This window comes from Triturus cristatus, chromosome 1_2 (genome assembly GCF_964204655.1).
Source record: "Triturus cristatus chromosome 1_2, aTriCri1.1, whole genome shotgun sequence".
Taxonomy (NCBI): domain Eukaryota; kingdom Metazoa; phylum Chordata; class Amphibia; order Caudata; family Salamandridae; genus Triturus; species Triturus cristatus.
Genome location: NC_140580.1, coordinates 206,254,218 through 206,274,955, shown reverse-complemented (window position 1 = coordinate 206,274,955; position 20,738 = coordinate 206,254,218). Strand labels below are relative to the sequence as shown.

Genomic DNA, 20,738 nt, shown 5'->3' with positions numbered 1-20,738 from the left:
AGAAAGCCCAGCAGTGTAGCTGTGCAGAAACCAGTCTGTGGTTGCTTGTCGTCCCATTCCGACGAGACATGTCCTAGTAGTTTGTACCGGCCTGTTCCTGTTGGAACAGTTTCTAGACTACCTTGCATATGGTTGTGTACTAACTGTAGTGGTACAGAGCACAAACATGAACTGGAATGCTACCTGCAACACCTAGCCAGGGCTGTGATATTTATTCAGCTACTCCACCTGTCACTTTTTTTTTCCCCTGTCAATTTATTAACTATGGAATAATTAATGCCTGAATTTACCTTGCTGGTAAATATATTTGGGCCTCTACATTACAAACTGCTAATAATTCCAGCTTTTTAACATCTGGTATACGTCATATGTACACATTTATAAATTATTTATTTCACAGATGTCAACATAAGTTGCAAGTCAACAGTAAACAACGGTTAATTATACAGTAAATTCAAATTCTGGAATTCTGAAACATAGTTATTTGATGCAGACAAAGAAAGTTGTACCAACTTGGCACTAATTTCATCCAAACAATGCAACCAGTATAGATCTAATCACTGTTTGCCCTCTGTGAATAACCATATGTCAAAGGTATAAATGTAATCTCATCAATATATTCTTTCCAGATCTCAAATAAGTATTATTGGCGATACCTTATTAGGTCACAATATGACTGCGTCACAATGGGGTTTACCTCTTTGATGTGGAGAATGGTGCCATTTGGTGGTCTCACAAAGAAAGGTCGATTATCATTGACATCAATGACTTCCACCCGAAGCATGGTGGTTCCCCAAAGTGGGGGTCTTCCTTTGTCCGTTGCCACAACTGTTAAATTGAATCTCTCAAATGACTGCAAGAGCCTCCCAGACGTGATCAGCCCTGAGTTTTGATCAATTCTGAACGCCTCTGTAGGGGATTTAAAAATACATGTGTTTATTTAACATATTCCATGAAAAGCATAGTCAACTCCACCTGCACATTACCTGCAATGTTACAGTAAATAAAAACATTGCCAACTTTAAAGTCCCTAAAAGAAAATGTTGTAGTGCGGCAAGTATTCCCTCGTATTTTCCTGGCCAAGGCATCTCCCCATCCGATAATGCATGGAATGGAATGTTGAGTGGTGTGATGTGCCCTTGTATTTTCAGGTACATTTTTGCTGGGTTTAGTCAGGTGAGGTGTAGAGTAATGTGGTGCAGTATGGTGGGAAGGTTGCTGTGGTGTGGTAAGGGAAAATATGACATGGTATGATGGTCTGTGGTTTTGGTCTGTGGTGTAATATGGTCTATATAATGAAGAGAGGTGTGGGATGGAAGCATGCAGAGTGTGTTATCAGATGAGGTGTGAAATGGAATTTTGGTATCATGAGTACGGTGTTGTACCAAGTGGTAATATGTGTTCTCATGACTGTAAAGATATACACAATATTATGTAGTGATGATATAGTGAAATACAGCATGATGTTGTGTTGGGTGGAGCAGGAAGGTGTGCTGTTGTCAAGTGTGGCACATTCTATAGTGTAGAGGGACACTGATTTTTGTAGATGCAATGAGGTATTATTATTTTTTAAACCGAGGCCATCATTTGTGCCCTAGAAAACTTGCGGATCTTGTCTTTTAGGCATTCTGGATTGGTCTCTCTCCCTCGGGAATTTCCAAGATGAAAAAAAAATTAACCCATTTGAGAAGAAGCTTCAGCTCAAAGAGCAAGTGAACACAGTGATCTCTGCTTTCTTCCACCAGATGAGGCTAATTAGGAATACCATTCTATTTCTCCCAGAGCATTTGCATACACCTGTAATGAGTGCTGAGACTCAAAAAGACTTCCAAAGTAGGGTTTTCTCCCTTGTGGGTTTCCCTCCTAGTTGTGACCCTCTAAAAGAGACACTTGTCACCTTTGATGTATACTATTGAGTACAGGGTGGTACCTTGGCAACTGGCAGGAGTCCCACTTTTCATGGGCAACCTAGAAAGGCACTAAACTGACCTTTTCAGCATCCAACTGTTGACATATTGAGACACCACTAACTTCATAGGTTCTGTTTTGCTATGGATCCTGCTCAGGACCTGATAGCTACAACAATTGCGCCTTGAGAATTTGGTGCTAAGGCAGACTTTAAGATTGCAGTGTACATGCATCCTACTATTTCTTCTAATACCACATGTATTTCTGGGGATCCCGTTCAACTATGACTGCTGTTGGGTTCTCCCATGTTGCATTTTGCTTTGCCCTTGCACAGATTAAATACAATAAAAGTGGGTTATCTGAATAGTTGCCTTAATGGATATGCGTTGAGTTGGGTAATCTTAGAACACACCAACTCAGATGCTTGTCTGCAGTCAACTAATATTGTGCGATGTGAGGAGAGGAAATCCACTAAGGGTTAGTCCCCCGTACACCCAAAAGCAAACTAACAGGGGGCAAGGAAAGGCAGCTCCACCCGGTTGACTCTTCCGATCTAACAGTAGTGACCAGATTCTGTGTCTCCCAGTGAGTAGTGGCAGATCAAGATGCATACCCAAGGGCCTTGGCCAGAACCGGCCCGTGCCCCTGGCACCCACTGCCACCAATGGCCGATGTCTTGTGCGGTGCCCTCGGTGATGTAGGTCAGCTGCAGCACAGGGATTGCTCAGGGCATGGAGCTAGGCCTGGGCCTGACTCGCCCCGGGCTTCCTCCGCTACGTGCCCCACCTCCTCCTCACCTGGACATTGACGCCGGGGCTCAATGTGCTGCACTCTCTCCAAATCTGTGACTCAGCCAGCAGGAGCCTCAGCCAGGTGGGATTGCACAAGCCTGGGTACAGCAGTCGCCGCCAACTCCGCTGGGGATCCTCCTGATGCAGGTGATGCAACAGGGCCCCCTTAGGCATAAAGTTGCAGCACTCCAACCACAAAAGTTTGGTGCAGCTCAGGGGCATCACCCTCCACAGCGTCCGGCCAGCGCAACATCCTCTGGCCTGTGATGCAGAGAGGTGCGGCCCGCCATTGGTAATCTCCTTTGTGCACCCCGGTGTAGTGGTGCTGATTGGTATGTGATGTAGACCTCCCTACGTTAGTGCACAGGAGCGCCTTTACTGTTCACAGCTCCAAGGTGCGCCAAGCGATCTTCTCACACAGGTCAACAACGTGTCTCCATGTGACTTGACAGATTTCACCAACAGGTAAAGGTGATCGCCAATGCTTCAATTTCCACCGCCATGGCCCAGCAACTCCACAGCACCTCTGCCTCCCTCTCCGTGTCACAGACGCAGGCTCAACGAGGCCTCCGTGCCCCGGGGACTGTACCTGCTTTCAAGGTTTTGGCTGCCATGGTGTTGCAAGGAGGGCGCTATGAGAAGTGATGCATCACTGTTTTTTCCCAGCGATGCACCTCATTTTATAACTGTAGCCCTGGATCTGCATTTCCTCTTACCCTGGAACTTTGGCTTGTCATCCTGGCTGTTTGGGGGCTTGGGGGCGTTGTTGATCTCTGCTGCTCCATTCTGAATTCCATTGGTTTTATTCCCCATTTTTCATTGGAGTTGGACTTATAGGCTATTTTTGGGGGTGACTAATGTGAGTTTTTTACCGCTAATGGGCCTTTCGTCACTTTTTTCTTGCTAACGTCAAACTTTTTATAGCCTTGATGCTAGTGTTAGCTGCAGTTTTCACTGCGGCTAGCTGTTAGTATCACCATGGAGAGACGTATTGTAAATAAATCACTAACAGGGCGATAGTTTTTGGTGATAGGCCGCGTTAAGAAAACTGCTGCTAACTAACGCTAAGGGTAGTTAGAGGCAGTTCTTGTACATATGCCCTCAGTTTTTAAATTGCCATTTCTAGGATAGTATTCAGTCTACTGGAAGTTGACTGGAGCTTCCGAAACAAGATATTGAAGTCTTTCTTCATGTTATGTCAGAGTCTGATTCAAGATTATATAAAGCAGCGTTTGGAAAATCAATGGCAATTGCAATGCATTTGTGGAGTGATTTTTTGTTGCTCTTATCGCCCATTAGCCATTCATTTTTAAGTTTTGCTTGCAATGCACTTGCGCTGTGCTTGTGAAATCTATTGTATACAATATAAATCTTAAAAGGGGCTTACAGTACACCCCCTTACTTTTCATTGGTTCCTGTGCTTGCCCCTTACTTTTTCTCAGTTTCTATTGGCTGCAGCATAATATTTCCTACTGTTCCTCGTGTGTTTGCACTTATCAGTGTCCTGAGGACAAAGTACTGCTTTCATGCACTGTGGTGAAACTTCTTTAAAGCTGTTAGCGCCCCTGCTGTCACTAAAATATTTACATCCTTGCTTTGAAGCAACAGCACTGCCCGAGTGCAGTGGGCTCAGTGTGCTGTACTGGTCTCAGGAGAAATATCGTGATCACAGTTCTGCCTGCTTTGCTCCCATTGCAACGGCAATCACCAGTCTCCCTGGGGCAACACATACTCACCAGACCCCCAGGGGCCCAAGCAGGGACCCACTCTATTGCTCCGTTTTGTTTACAAACGGAGCAACATGTGAACCACCGCAAGCCAGTGGGAGCCTCGCATCATAGGCCAGCGCTTGCAGCTGTGGGAGGAGAGTAATTCTAGGATGCAAACAAGCTCTCTGCTTCCAGTTTCACAAAGGTCTGCTGTGTAGCCCCTTCTCACGCCCCCCCTCCAATGAACTTTAACCCTGCACTAAAATTAGCTCTGCTGTACAGTTGTAGATAATGGCTGGTGTGCTGTCAGTATGCACTGACTTTTTAACAAAAATATTAACATGCTTGTGTCTGTTATTTCTTATTGCGGAGGTGGCATACACCTATCCAAGTCTTATCAACACATGAGTTTATCACTGATTTCTTAGCCCGTGCCCAGGTGCTGGAAACGACCCCATAAACATTTCAGGCATTTGATATGAGTTTGTATTTTTTTAACGCAGAAGTTTTAGATTGTTCATCTGTGTTTCAGTTGAGCCTCTTCAAAATAATATAATATATAGTGAGTGTAAATTGCATTAAAGTTGCTGTTGTAGCTTACCGCATCCCGGGTTTCGATTTGAAAAATAAGTCAGCAGTAGAATTAAGCGAAATCAAAGGAAACACAAGTAGCGCTATCAGGATACATACATTCATGGCCGCCTTGAGATGCATACTCTTTAGCAGCCTGCCCCTCTAGCGGTTAGACCTGTGAAGCATCGGAAAAAAGTAGACTCAAACAGAAGGAGTGATGGCCCTTATTAAAGATTTCGTAGTAGTGTCTGCCCAACGTTCAAAACCAGGACATAGGAAGGGTGCTTAATCTATGGGTGCTGTTACACATACATGTTTAATGCTGTTAAAAAATATCGGTGTTTCTTTATTTTAGTGTAAATGTTGATTTATTTGTGTTTGTCCTGTTTGTTCAAATGGCATGTCATCCTTTGGTCTGATCTCTACTTTTCGGCCAGCGCACGCTCTCTATGTTTTTCTACAGCGATCTTAATCTGCCACTTTTTTTTGGCTTTGTGTTATTTTGGAATCCCCTTTGTCTAAACCATGTTCTGCTCTGGCTCTCTATTATTTCTTTCATACTAACTGTCTTCACTGTATCTTTGAACTTTGTGTGAACTCGTTCAGAGCGACTGCCCTGCTTCTTTTTTGCCCTCCCACAGCCTCTGCTCCTTTTAGTTATGTTCCTTGAGACATCTTTAGCTGGGTACTGCAGTCGTGGTATAACTAGGGCCTTGGCAGAAATGTATTTATGACAGTAAAATGAGACAGAACGTGATGCAACCCCTTTGCTTTTAGTTTGGGGTCACCCTTTCAAAAGACTGCCCATTGTTTCCATTCCCCAAATGCTGACGTGGCAAGATCAACAAAACCACAATATGAACATTCGGACCATCACAGAACAATTTATGGCACACAAAACATAGCCTTAAATTTGCACAATGCTATATTTGGAATATTTTAGTATTATTATTATAACATTGTTCGCTAGATTCCGAGAAATGAAAGAAAAAATTAACAGAGGCTTAAATCGATGAGATTTTAAAAAGTATTTTTTTGCTTCAATGAGTATTGGAGTAATTCATAGAGAGGAAAAGAAGCCTTTCAAAGGAGAAGATATGTAAGGCATTATTGAATAAACGTCAAAGGATGTTAAAAGATTAGAACTCGCCAACATTTCCATCCGTGCCCTGGATATCCCCAAATAACCTTTTTATTTTATAATAAATTGAAAGATAACTGTAGTGGGTTTGCAATGCCATTCTTTGCTTGCACTTTGAAGCTCTCCGGTATTTTTGATCCAGTGTCGACAGCATGTTTAAAGTCGAGTCGATTGGTTGTTTTGGTGAACTGTGATCCGGAATTCAGCACTTCAAATCCCAGTCCGGGCCTCTGTTTCCCCTTAAAGCCCCATTAACTAGCTTGGACCTTGCCTGTCCGTAGTGGTGCCCTGGATCCTTCTCACCTCCTTCTTGGGTTTGGGGAATGTGTTTTGAGGAGATCACAAGCGGCACTGCAGCATCTGATGGGATCCCTCTAACCCAAGGCCTGCCACCAAGTGACAGCATTCTCTCTCAAAAGAGACAGGTCAATTCGGGCCTTTCAACTCGCAGGGGTCCTCCGCATTTATCAACAGGTGCTGGACTGTGGGCATCAGATACCCGGGCCCAGTCCGGGTGTGGAGCTTCTCCCATAAACAGGCATATGGCCTGATGACAAGGCCCTGCAGACTCAGTGCTGACATGGAAAAGGGGTTCTGCTGTTTTACAATAAAATCCCCACACAAGGATACCATAAAGCCCAAACACTGCAAATTATGTCACCCAGGAAGAAACAGTCTTTACTTCCACACCTGCCAACTCTCCCTATTTCAGAGGAACATTCTCCATTTTGACCAACACTTCCTTTGTTTTGCTACAATTTTAAGGTTGATGCCACCCATTCGACCTATCCTTGTCTACACCCAAAAACAAAAATGCCAGACTCCAAAAGAAGTTTACAAAAAGTCCATATTTTTCACATCAAATTTGGAAACAAATATATATTATTAATCACATTGGCAAACACCTGTTGCATTTGCCAATGCTTTTGCCTTTTATGTTTTCCTATTCAGGTTAGATCTTTCTTCTTGGATTTTCCTTGGCTCCATTTTGAATCTGCTTTGCTCTTTTCTGCTTCCTAACCATAGGAGGAGTTTTCTGCCATGAAGTTATCATCAATGCTATCTCCAGGATATGCCACGTTACCTCGCATGCTTTTTTTACCCATGCCATTAAAACGCGGTCATTACAACGACCGCGTTATAACAACGCATGCCATTACTCCGCAAGTCGCAATAAGGACTTGCTCTAGGGGAGGTGCTGGATGTTGGAATAGTATAATTTACTATTTCAACTCCACTCTGTGCAACAGTAGGGAAGGTCTTGGATGTTAAATCCAACATCTTCTGACCCCTAGAGCAAGTCGTTGTTCTGACTTGGGGAGTATTGCCATGCGTTGTAACAACGCGGTCGTTGTAACAACCGCATTGTAATGGCATGCAGTGTTCCGGTTTCGCGGTAAACGATGTTTACCCTACCTCCATCTTCAATGAAGGGTCCCAAAGCTTGACAGAGGAGGTTTTTTTTTGTCATATGTGAGTTTATCATCCTAGCTATTATCCTCCAAAAGGACACACTTGTACACTTTCATGTATATTAGTGTATTCAAGGTGACGCGATTCATCCTTTCCTCGGGCAATCAAAAAGGGCGCTGAACAGACTGTCTTGGGAGAGGACGCTGCAAGGCGACGCTGAGAGCGAGCCGATTAGAGAGCCCACGGGAAGGAAATCCGGGACTCTGATCTTTGCCGCAGGGCAAATAGGAAAACCCGACGGCGAAGCTACTGGCTAGCCGCTCAAGTGCCCACGGGAGCAAATTCCAGGACTCGACTCAGCATATTGGAACAGAAACTCCCTCCCTAAACTTGAATGAGCCACTCACGGAGATACATATGTCTCCGTGAATTCACATAATTGGCTGGACATTAAAAATTTACTGATATGCTAATCAACTCATAGGGTGAGCACCGCCAGGAGTGATTGATTCTCATTTTAAGAGCGACATCAGAGCTCTTTAATTGAATATACGGTTGGATTCCTTTGGAGCCATTCGAAAAAGGCTACACATCATTTATTTTGTTTAGTCCTGAAGAAGACCCACTTCTTGATGCTCAAGACTAGCACAGATCAACTAGGGTCGAAACGTCGACGCTCTACTAAGAGTAGTAAAATCCACTGTGCCCATTATTAAGTGTTAAAAAGGAAAATTTTGGGTCGCTGTGAGAGAATATATTTTTGTTTTGCACCTCGTTCTTAAATGTTGTATAAAAAAAAAATAGGATTTAGATACATTTGTTGTGATGTATGCACATTTTTATAGTTTTTGTCTCACACCCCACGCTAGATATCAATGTGTGTAGCACTTGTTTTTTCATGCAATATTGAATATTCTTATTTAACAATAAATAATTGTAAGTCACAACTGATATGTGTTCAGGTATTCGTGATGTGTGTTTAGATAATTTTCGCAAAAATCATTAACTGATATTCCAATGCAATTTGCAAAAATATTCTAAAAAGTTATTGTTCTTTTTAAAGAAAAAACTGTGGCAGAACTACTGTTCGTGTAACGGAACAGACTGCCTTAGCACCCTTTCCATGACAGTTGCCAAGAATTTAAATCAGCTGCCTAATTCTATTCATCTAATTTAAACTGTTGTATTGTCGCAGGTAAATTCAGCATTTTAGGCTTTGTTTAGCTAGTAGTTTATAACGTTCTGTGTTATGGGCTGTGAGTGGACACAGCGGTATTGTTATGCATGTAACGCATTTAATTTTGGTGACGGTTTTTAGCATAGAGCGCGTTTACTTAGTGTTTGGTGTAAATATGAAGGCACAACATTTAATTTGATGAGAAGTTTCACGTTCATGTGGTTGATGTCATGCAAATTATGTATGTTTATTTTAATTTTATTTTGATTAGTGGCAATTCTTTCACTGAATCCAGTGGTGGAGGTTAGATGACATAATTGTAGTTTTATGCTATACCAGCAGTATGTTTGACCGATTGAAGGACCTAATGGTAAACCAGTTTAATACTATCTTTAAAAGACTTGATAGACTGGAAAGTATCATAAAAATGAGGAAACAAAAAGAAAAGGGATCATGACGATAGAACAAACCAGAGGTGAAAAGCTATTAAAAGACCTGGATGCTCTCTACAAAAGAACCACAGAGGGTACCGGTAATAGTGTCTTGCCTGGACCAACTGGTGTGTATAAAGAATGTACTGGGGGGGTTATTTCAAATAGACCATCAACAATCCCTATGATTAGTTCTGTGCCTAGTTCGTTGCCACCAAAAAAGGCACATACCCTGAACAACCCCCCTACTAACTCGGTACTCTCTCCTATCGCACCAATTGTAACACCCACGCCAGGCCTTGCAAAACAACCTGACACCACTAACAGACCTACTTTTCCCCAGGTTATTAAAAGCACGGAAGTTACTCTTCAGTTGCCACCAGAAGCCTGTCCCTACGTAATAATATTAGCTGGCGTACCCCCCCTTAGACACAACCAGACAGAAACCTGGGACGATTTAAAAAATAAATGTCTGGACTGGTTGTGTAAACACAAGAGCGTGGGGTGGGAGATCGCAAATGATATCTTAATGGTCCGTAGGGTAGCCTGGGTGGGTCCCTCCACCAAACACATTCCAGGCGATTGTATAATCGTATCCCTAAGGCTTCCCTCATTGGCAAAATGGTTGCTGAATGCCCCATTTGATCCATTCTCTAGTTCTACAAATATTATTCTGGTACCACTAGGCTTCTTTTACAGACCACGAGCAAGGTTACACAATGATACTAATCTGGCACCCCAGTTATTTAACAGGTTTAGCACCTTTTCTGACCTGGAGAACCAGGATTGACTTGTACATAGTTCTACTTTGACTGAAAAATCACAATCGAGCCATTTGTACGAGAATTCTGTTATAGCTGAATGTACTATCACTGATAACTCTCAGGGATCGCGGCAGGTAGGAGCTGCATTTGCCGCTCCCCCCGTGACCATCCCCTGTAAATTCCATGAACAAAACCTGAATATACTGAGCTGGAACATTGCAGGCTTGAAAGCTAAACTGACTTCAGATGAATGGGTCAATATGGTTAGTCGATTTAACATCCTGATGTTCCAAGAAACTTGGTGCACTAGTGGTCTATTGCTCGAAGGATTTGTCTGTTATAACAAACTAGCACCGATCCCCGACTCCGGTAGACCAAGCGGGGGTTTATCCACATGGATAAAAATCACCGAAGGCAATAGTATAAAACCTATAGAGACTGACAGCGATAATATTCAGGCTCTGATTTATACGTATGGAATCACGGTTTGTTTGATAAATTTTTATAATAACGATTTTATAACATTACCTAACAAACATTTTATCAGGTTATTTGAATTTATCGACAATCTAGTGCATGAAGAAAAATATGGTAAATTAGATGGCATTTGCCTGGGGGGAGATTTTAACGCCCACCTATATAATAGCATAGATACATCTGCCATAAGTATTGCCGGAAAAATCCCCTGCAAGAGAGGGGAAGAATTGTACAACTATTTATCCATTCACGGCTTAATCGATGTAATGGCTAAAGCTGGTCACGACTCAGGCAATCCCCCATTGCCTACTTATAGAGGTCGTGGTTGCTCATCCACCATCGATTATATTTTTATCTCTGCTTCCCTCGAAAATTTTTTAGCGAAGGCTGAAGTTTTAGGCACCATTTATAGTGACCATAACCCAATTTTAACTACTTTTAGATTTTTAATAAAATCCAGGAAATGTCTAGAAATAGGGGCAAAAGATCTGACAGCATCTACCGACAAGTTGAAATTGATCTGGAGAGGGATAGATAATAACGCTTTACTGGCCCGTATTATTAAATCCCACCGTCCACTTATAGAGATGTGTCTGTCTAGCACCCGTCCTGGTACTGACATCATCCAGGCCTTTACTATGCTGTGTGCCGGAATAAAATCAGAAATTTCGAAACCAGTTAAGATCCAAGATAAGAACCCTAGATGGTTTGATGGCACCTGCTCAAGGGCAAATAGGTCCTTACGTGAAGCATTAAAAGTTGAACCTAGGGATACGGCATTAGTGAAGCATTTGAGAGAGCGTTATAAGAACGCAACTAAAACACGTGCAGAGGCAGTGTTAATGGAACGGTGGGACTCTCTTGCCTGTGCAGCAGCTCTCAAAGACACAACGGGGTTTTGGAGAGAGGTGAAAGCACTTAGATCCACTGGATCAAATATTACCCCCATAGGATGTAATATATCGAGCAATGTATGGGAGGACCACTTCTCAAAAATCTATCTTGCTGACACACCAAGCACTGACAGTTTTCCATCACCCACCAATTTTATCATATTATTATCTGAAGTTGAAGACGCCATACATGAAAGCGCAGGGAATAAAGCGCCAGGCCCAGATGGCCTGTCAATAGATCTTATTAAATCTGAACCTGACCTCTGGGCCCCTCTTCTATGTAATGTTTTTAATAATTTGATCAATAGCTCCATCCCAGCAACCTGGGCGACAAGTATAATAGTACCCATCTTCAAGAAAGGGGATAGATCCGACCCCTGTTGCTATCGCCCAATATCCTTGATCGATAACACCCTAAAGATCTTGGGCCGGGTCGTTTTTAATAAAATCAGGATCTGGGCAGAGGAGGAACAAATTTTAAACTGTTGCCAACTGGGCTTTAGGAGCCGTGTTGGCACAGTTGAACAGTGTTTAAACCTGAACCTTATATTGGGGAAATATACAGTAGCAAAAAAAGTACCCTTATACTTGGGTTTTATGGACCTAACTTCAGCGTTCGATTTTGTTAACCGTTCACGTCTATGGGAGATTCTTTTAAACTATGGGTTGGACGATGCACTTGTACACTTTTTGGCACATTTGCACAAAGACTTGAAGGCACGTGTGAGGATCAACAATGAAGGGGAGGTTTCTAGGGATATTGCAATTGGCAGAGGGGTCCGACAAGGGTGTGTCCTGGCCCCTCTGCTTTTTATTCTTTATATTAATGAATTGAATAACTCCCTGGTTAAACTAACTAGTGACATACCAAAAATCAATGGTCAAATGTATCCTGCACTCTTATATGCAGACGATGCGGTCCTTATGGGCCGCACACCCAAAACATTACGTATTTTAATCTCTGGTTTCGTCTCTTTTATGGAAGAGTTGGGACTACGCACTAACTTTAATAAATCATTTATAATGTCATGTGGACCCAAAAAATACAACACAAAGAACATAAGGATCGGAACCGACCTTTTAAAAAGCACGAGCACTTTCCCCTACCTTGGCCTAGTCTTTTCCGACACAGGTTCATGGAAATCACACGTTGCAAGAGGCAGAAATAAACTAGGCATTACAATTAATTCCATAATCAGTCTGCGACAACCTAAAAAGGCAGACATAGTTACCCCATTACTGCAGAACTACAGAACCCAGTGCTTGCCTACTGCGACCTATGGCTCCGAGGTTTGGGGGTTCGTGGACTGTAGTGGGATACAATCCGAAGAAAACAGATTCTGCAGAAGGCTACTTGGGGCACAAATGTCATCTCCAACTTTCTTATGCCACAAAGAATTGAACCTACATTACGTAGAAGACTTTATTAAATCTCGCCCTGCATTATTCTGGCTGAAGATATGGCGCAATCCTGCTGCCATTTTAACTCAACGGATTATAACAGATTGCCTGAGATGTGATAGGGGTAAAAACATACCTTGGCTCAATGCTGTTTATAAAAGTTTAGCCAGTATACACTTAGAACACGGGTACTCATAGTACGGCCCGCGGGCCGTTGGCGGCCCGGCAAGCCTTCCTTGGCGGCCCGCGAACCTTGCAGACAGTGCCTGTGCCCTGTGCTTGTCAGCGAACACCGCCGGTTACAGCAGCGCGGAGCTGTGAGGCCGGCGATTCTTTTAAAGGCCATTTACTTGTTAATGAGGCTTTGTTGTATTTCACCTCTTCTTAGCGCCCCTGCATCTCCCCTCTGATTGAGTGGAGATGCAGGGGCGCTAAGAAGAGGTGAAATACAACAAAGTCTCATTAACAAGTGAATGGTCTTTAAAAGACCTGTGAAGTACTTGGGTGCGGCGGCCGTGTGCGTTCCCTGGAAGCCGTCTCAGCGCGGGTTGAGGTGACAGAGGACAGCAGGGTGAGGTGATGGAGGGCAGCAGGGAGTGAGAGCAGGGGGTGAGGTGACAGCGGGAGGAAGACAGAGTGCAACAGGGAGGAAGAGGGAGGGAGAGAGAGGGAGAGGAGGAAGACAGGGAGAGGAGGAAGACAGGGAGAGGGGGGAAGACAGGGAGACAGAGAGGGAGACAGAGGGAGGGGGAGGTAGGGAGGGAGAAGGAGGGAGACGGAGGGAGAACGGAGGAGGGAGGGAGGGAGACAGAGTGAGAGATAGATAGATAGATAGATAGATAGAGAGGGCGGGAGACAGAGTGAGAGATAGATAGATAGATAGATAGATAGATAGATAGATAGATAGATAGATAGATAGATAGATAGATAGATAGATAGATAGATAGATAGATAGATAGGGAGGGCGGGAGACAGAGTGAGAGATAGATAGATAGATAGATAGATAGATAGATAGATAGATAGATAGATAGATAGATAGATAGATAGATAGATAGATAGATAGATAGATAGATAGATAGATAGATAGATAGATAGATAGATAGATAGGGAGGGCGGGAGACAGAGTGAGAGATAGACAGAGTGAGAGATAGATAGATAGATAGATAGATAGATAGATAGATAGATAGATAGATAGATAGATAGATAGATAGATAGATAGATAGATAGATAGATAGATAGATAGATAGATAGATAGATAGAGAGGGCGGGAGACAGAGTGAGAGATAGATAGATAGATAGATAGATAGATAGATAGATAGATAGATAGATAGATAGATAGATAGATAGATAGATAGATAGATAGATAGATAGATAGATAGATAGATAGATAGATAGATAGATAGAGAGGGCGGGAGACAGAGTGAGAGATAGATAGATAGATAGATAGATAGATAGATAGATAGATAGATAGATAGATAGATAGATAGATAGATAGATAGATAGATAGATAGATAGATAGATAGATAGAGAGGGCGGGAGACAGAGTGAGAGATAGATAGATAGATAGATAGATAGATAGATAGATAGATAGATAGATAGATAGATAGATAGATAGATAGATAGATAGATAGATAGATAGATAGATAGATAGATAGATAGAGAGGGCGGGAGACAGAGTGAGAGATAGATAGATAGATAGATAGATAGATAGATAGATAGATAGATAGATAGATAGATAGATAGATAGATAGATAGATAGATAGATAGATAGATAGATAGATAGATAGATAGATAGAGAGGGCGGGAGACAGAGTGAGAGATAGATAGATAGATAGATAGATAGATAGATAGATAGATAGATAGATAGATAGATAGATAGATAGATAGATAGGGCGGGAGACAGAGAGATAGATAGATAGATAGATAGATAGATAGATAGATAGATAGATAGATAGATAGATAGATAGATAGATAGATAGATAGATAGATAGATAGATAGATAGATGTGCATACCGGGTCTGGTGGCTCAGTAGATGAAGGCGTCTGCTGCAGTGGCCTGTGTTCAACCTCATGGTCATAGTTTTTTTTTTGCTCTAGCCCCGCCCCCTCCCCCACTGACCCCGCCCCCACCGATGCGGCCCTCAGCCAGAAACCACACTGTAAATTTGGCCCCCGAGAGAAAGTTTGTGAGTACCCATGACTTAGAACATAGCTTTTCTCTTCCCTCTGCTGCCGAAAACATTAGCCTAAGATCAGCCAGGGATGCACTTTACGATTTATATCGTACAGACAGAGCAAAGGCTGAGTCGAGCAAACCATCTATTATTAGATACTTGTCCATCCCGAGGATAGTAGGCACCAACCATTCCAAACCACAAGAGTACCTAAGAAAAAACACTGGGAGATGGAATAGGCGTTTGCTCTTTCGCCTTAGGGATAACAGTGTAAAATATCTGCTATGTTTCCCCATTGGCTTTAATAAAAATCTGGAGGAGACAGTTTGTCCATGTGGTGATGGCTGCAAACAAACCCTACCACACTTTCTGTTTTCCTGCAGATTTTATGTAAAGTATACTAAACAATATCTTATCCCCTATTTCAAGGCAAATGGGATAATTAATCACATCCCTGCATACGAAGAAATACTGCAACTGGGCAGTGAGGATATGATTTATCGTGTTGGCTCCTTTTTATCAGCAGCTGTCAAATCACGAGCCTCCATGCTTACCCCTTGAAAAAAAATGCCATCATATGTAAAAAACATAGGGAAAACTTTATTGGCTAGCCAAGAAATGTTTACTTTGCCCATAAATGGTTGTTATAAATTGATTATTTGCATTATAATCATGTTTATGTGTCTGCCATCTTTGCATAGCAACATTGAGAATCTATTTTATTGTCTATCCAATATACATTATCGCCTATTTTGTAACTTATCAACATTAGTATATATAGGGCCTCTTTTAGCACTCAATGATAAAATCGTTATTTATATTGTTGGAAGTCTATTAGCTGCTTATTTTACACAGTGCTCTAAAGTTTACATTTTGTATTTTTGCACACTAAAGAATGTTGATTTTTGCACGAATTATCAGTCTAACCCACTCCCATTTTTAAATTGTTTTTAAATTCATCTTATGTTTTTATCTTTTTACTGTTTTTGCTCGAGTGAGGAATGAGTATTATATGTATATCGATAGTGATGTTGTACTTTTATGGATCAGATTGTATCCGAATAAAGAAGAAATTGATTTGATTGATTTGATTGAGTATGTTTGATACTGTGCTGGGAGTTGTCAGTTCTCATGTGATTTTTTGTATCACAGTGACATCTGAGGAAGGGCAGTTTGACCGAAATGCACTGGGTTTAACATTTCCAACTATGAGTCATGAAGAACAGTGAATCTCCATAATTTTTTAAGTAAAGCCTGACCAGCACCTTGGAACTTATTGTTGAAAAGAGCAAGCATTAAAAATGTATGAATTAAAATGGACTACAAATGGATTAAACAAGATTAAACAAGGAAGATTTCATCAGAACTTTGTTGACGGTCAATTAACTTTTTCCGTCTGGGCATCCTGGGCTTGGGGGACCGGACAAGGCTCCATCTTCTACACATATATTCATGCGCACGGACGGAGCACGTTCCAGGGTAGCACGCTCAAACAACGCCATCAAGCATCTTAAAACTTTGTTTGTCCTGTCTCCACACAAAGGGCTGCATGCCCCCTGTAGTTAGTCTGGAGCCAGGGCCCGGAAAGGCAGGGCACCTGTTCACTACAAAGACTGGCCTCTAGAAGCTTATACCCAATTTAAAGGCACAACTCAGTATAAATAGTAGACCTCAGACACCACTACTTCAGTACACTTCCGGACCTGTGGATACTCTGCCAGTAAGAAGGACTGCTGTGCTGCTGAATGGACTGCCATTTTGCTGTACTGCTGCTGTGAAGGATCTGTTGCCCTGCTATGCTGGCCTGCTCCCCTCTTGCCTCGGTGAGAAGGCCTGGACCTGCATCTCTTGAATCCAGAATCCATTGTGACTCCAAAGGCTAGATGGCTGGCCTCCTGATCTGAAACATCAGGGACACAACAGACTTCCAACAGCCTTGCACCTGGATCTGCCATCTGTAAGTCTACCCTGCCAATGGTGCCACTCCCAGTCCTGGATTCTTGGAAGTGGGTTTAAGGTGCTCTGCCACCCTCTGTCAATCCAGCATAACCAATGCATCGGATGTATGACGTTACAACGCATACATTTACATCGCGGTACACTACATCGCGGTTTTGACAACGCAAGTCGTTACAACGACTTGCGCTAGATGGCGCTCTAGGACAAGGAATAGGACTTAGGAGTAGTATAATTTACTATTCCAACTCCAGTCTACGTTCAGTAGGGAAGGTGTTGGATAGTAAATTATACTATTCCTTGTCCTAGAGCGCCATCTAGCGCAAGTCGTTGTAACGACTTGCGTTGTAAAAACCGCGATGTAATGGCATCGCAATGTAATCCCCGCGTTGTAAACGATGTTTCCCAATGCATCTCCTCTGTTACACAGTGCAACCCCAAGCAGAACTGATACATCTCAACTGCTGCATAGATTGGACCAGTTGCAAAGACCCACATCGCTACTGCAGCCCATCGGAACCGTCACTGTGAGACGCATCCTCGGCGCAGGCCACAGTATCCCTCATCAACGGCAGCCTTGCCGATGATGCCAGAGTCCACATCGCAGCCTTGCAGCTCTTCGGAACCGACGCATCGCCTGACTAAACAGCGCATCCTCGACGCCAGACTTCGTGTTGCAAGCCTTGTCAACGGGATCCTCGATGACGATTGAGGACCTTGCATCACAGCATTGTTGCATCTCAGAACCGACACATGGCCTCGGCAGGGCAACGCATCATCAACGCAGATCCTCGCAACACTCTGTAAACCAGGATTTAGGGTGCTTTGTTCTGAAGGCCTAACTGGTCCCTGTAATCAGTTCACACTCCATCCCGGTCAGGCTGAACTTGTGACTTTGTCCATGTCTGGCAAGACCAGATATCAACAGTTGGCTCTTTGTGCTTCTTGGCCCTATTTTTACTAAAAACATTTTTTTATTGCACATCTCCAGTTCTACTAATTATTTTTTGCCATTTTGCCATTGTTTTATTTATTAAAATAAGTACTATTTTTCTAACATGGTGTGGGATCCTTTTTGAATGGTGTTTAAACGTTATTACTGTTGGAAGTGTTGCACAAATGCCTTATACATTGCCTTCGAGTTGAGCATGACTGCTCTGTGCCACTGCCAAGCTACCAGAAGGTTGAGCTTAGTTTAATTTAGGGTTGGCTTGTGTCTCGACCTGACAAGGATTGTGGTTGCTACTTGACCAAGGCTCACGTCCCAGTCAGATCAGATCAGAACAAGCTTTATTTGATTTTATACATGTAAAATCACAAAAGCAAACACAAAGGTTAAAAACACAGCATCTCACACATAGATATTTTAAAAGAAAATTCAATTAATATCAGAAATCACAATTAAACCAATGCCTCACGGATTAAAATTTATCGCAGAGTTTCAAATACACATACCCGTAAGAAATTTAAATCGAAATAGTTTTGCTAACTTTCACAGTGCTTTTTAAAAAACGAGCAATTGAGTTAGTAAAACATTAATTATCTAAAAATTGCAAAAATAAGAACGCTGATCTGCATTGTGTCCATCCCCCTAGTCTTAAAATTGGTATGATCCACCTCCTTCTTTGCGTTTTATAAAATTTACAGAATAAAACCACGTGAATCGACGATTGCTGGGACTGATTATCGCATTGGGCAACTGCATACTTATTCAACCAGTTGTTTGTGTCAGGAAAGCTTATCATGCGATGAAAACTCCAAATCTGAAACAAGTCAGTACGAATCTGTCATACCCACATAAAGTGTACTGTATATACGGCTGTATAGTGTAGGTGGTTAAAATGAGTTGGTGCGATTGAACTGACGGTTTGCTTGCTTCTAGAGTGAATCTATATGCCTCCAGGTGTGTCATACAGATTCTTTTGAACTCCTTTCTGGAGACAGAATTTATGGATTCAGGAAAGTTATAGTAGTCTGTGTAACCAAGGTCATACATGAAGTTTTTTTTATATATTTTAACCAGGGAATATTGGTGGCCTGATCCAGATTCATGCTATCGCTAATGATATCACGGTTGAGTCCAGTTCTAGGGGAGGTCCAGATCCTGTGCCATAGGAGAGCAGGCTGAACTTTAATAATGTCGGAGATGAATGAAACACCCAGTTCAGTGTGACAATTATAAATAGAAGTGCTACCTGAGACCGCCAGAAGAAGCTTTAAAAAGGCGTTTTCAACCTTCTGGATAAATTGGGTATCTTGAAGTCCCCACACACCCGCCCCATAGATAGCTATATTGACACATTTTGCATGGTAGATTTGCAGGAGCAGAGCACAGACTCCCAGTGTCTCTGGGAGCACAAATTCAGGGCGCTCAGGCTAATCCTGATGCTGCTTTCAAGCATGAGAGCAGTGTCAGGATTGGCCGTAGGGGAGTCTGGGAGCCAATGCTGCAGGGAGGACACAGAACAGAAGAGCAGATTGCGGCAGGTAAGTTCTTTTTTCCCCTTTTAAAAAAAAAAATGTTTTCTTAGTTGTTTATCGTTCCCCCCACCTCCCCATCATCCACCCCCCCACCCCTGCCCCTCCATGTCGCCAGTACACCAGATACAGCAAATTAATGTAAATATTAACAACCATCACAATTTTACTCTCTACACAAGCCGCTAAAAGATATGTGTGAATGCTCAGATGTGGGGTTCATGTTGGCTGTGCCATGGAGACTGAAGCAGCTCTACACTCATGAAGCTCATAAAGTCTGAATCGGTTCTAGGGAATGTGATCTGGGGCACAGGTTCAGCCCCCCCCCCCCCCCCCATCTTCCCACAGTAACCTGAACTATGCTTACTCTGAGGAACAGTTTGTCGGCTGACGCAGTCCCTGGAGCGTGATACCAGTTGACAAGCAAAATGGTTGTCAACTGGTACGATGTCTCTACAGATAATAACAACTTCTAGAAATATTTGCTGTGCGCAAAGGTCTCCTTTTGAAACAAATTACAACATTTTTAATTTTTGCAGATGAGCATTAAAAGAAAAACCTTCTACCCCTTGTTGAAAATGAGTTTCCTCTAGGCACACAACTGGCAAAAAAGGGTTGCTTACCCACGCCAGGTCCCTGGATGTCGTAAGTAAGTACACCGTTGTCACCCTCGTCCAGGTCCACTGCTGTCATTACAATAACAGATGTCCCCGCAGGCTCGTTCTCAAAGACACTTGTAGTGAACTGGCTTCTGGAGAATTGAGGCCTGTAGTCATTAATATCCAGAACTGTGATCAGCACCTGATGCAAAAAACAGTAAAAACACAGGGGATAATAAAATGTTAATTTGACAATCATATTTAGAGTTCTAACTTATAAGGAGCAACAATGACTGCGGGGCCTCGGTCACATGTGCAGAGGCCTATTGTGAATCGGGCCCTACATTTTTAGCCTCCAGTTTCGAATATCATCACAGTTACAAAGCATTTTCAGTTTTTCTATGTTGCTTTTTAATGTATACATACTTTATTAATCTTAACCCGCTAATATGATTTAATATTCTAAACAGCTGTGGACCCCCATACAAGAATCCAGGTTAAGGAACGTTGACTTGCGACATGTCCCAAAGATTACTGTGAAACATATGACAAGGTTTTTATAAATGTTTATCAGGCTGAGTTTGCTAACCATTAGCAGGGCTGGGAAGAATCTAAAAAAAAATTCTAGTCAATTAAAAAAAATTCATTTCGAGGAGAAAAGTTCAAGAGAAGCAACATTTCCAGTACATGCGTCCAGGGACTGAAGTTTCAAAATACTTAATTTAACTTTCCACAATTCACTGCGATATTTTTTAAACAGATCTTCAAAATGAACAAATACTTTTTGGAAAATTTCGGAATATTTTTCAAATATTGTATACATTTAAAAAGCAATTAGAAGACTGAGGGCATT

At 42.4% G+C, this 20,738-nt stretch overlaps 1 protein-coding gene across 2 annotated transcripts in view; it reads right to left on the bottom strand.

Moving 5' to 3' along the window:
* CDH23 (cadherin related 23) overlaps window positions 1-20,738 on the bottom strand; it is a 1,199,511-nt gene that overhangs the window by 305,983 nt on the left and 872,790 nt on the right. For both annotated transcript variants that reach the window (XM_085603466.1, XM_085603467.1), the window contains exons 29-30: window positions 19,910-20,087; window positions 698-909 (exon numbers count right to left, since the gene is read on the bottom strand). In XM_085603466.1, coding sequence (XP_085459592.1) covers window positions 698-909; window positions 19,910-20,087 — 390 coding nt within the window. The remainder of the gene's footprint in view (window positions 1-697; window positions 910-19,909; window positions 20,088-20,738) is intronic.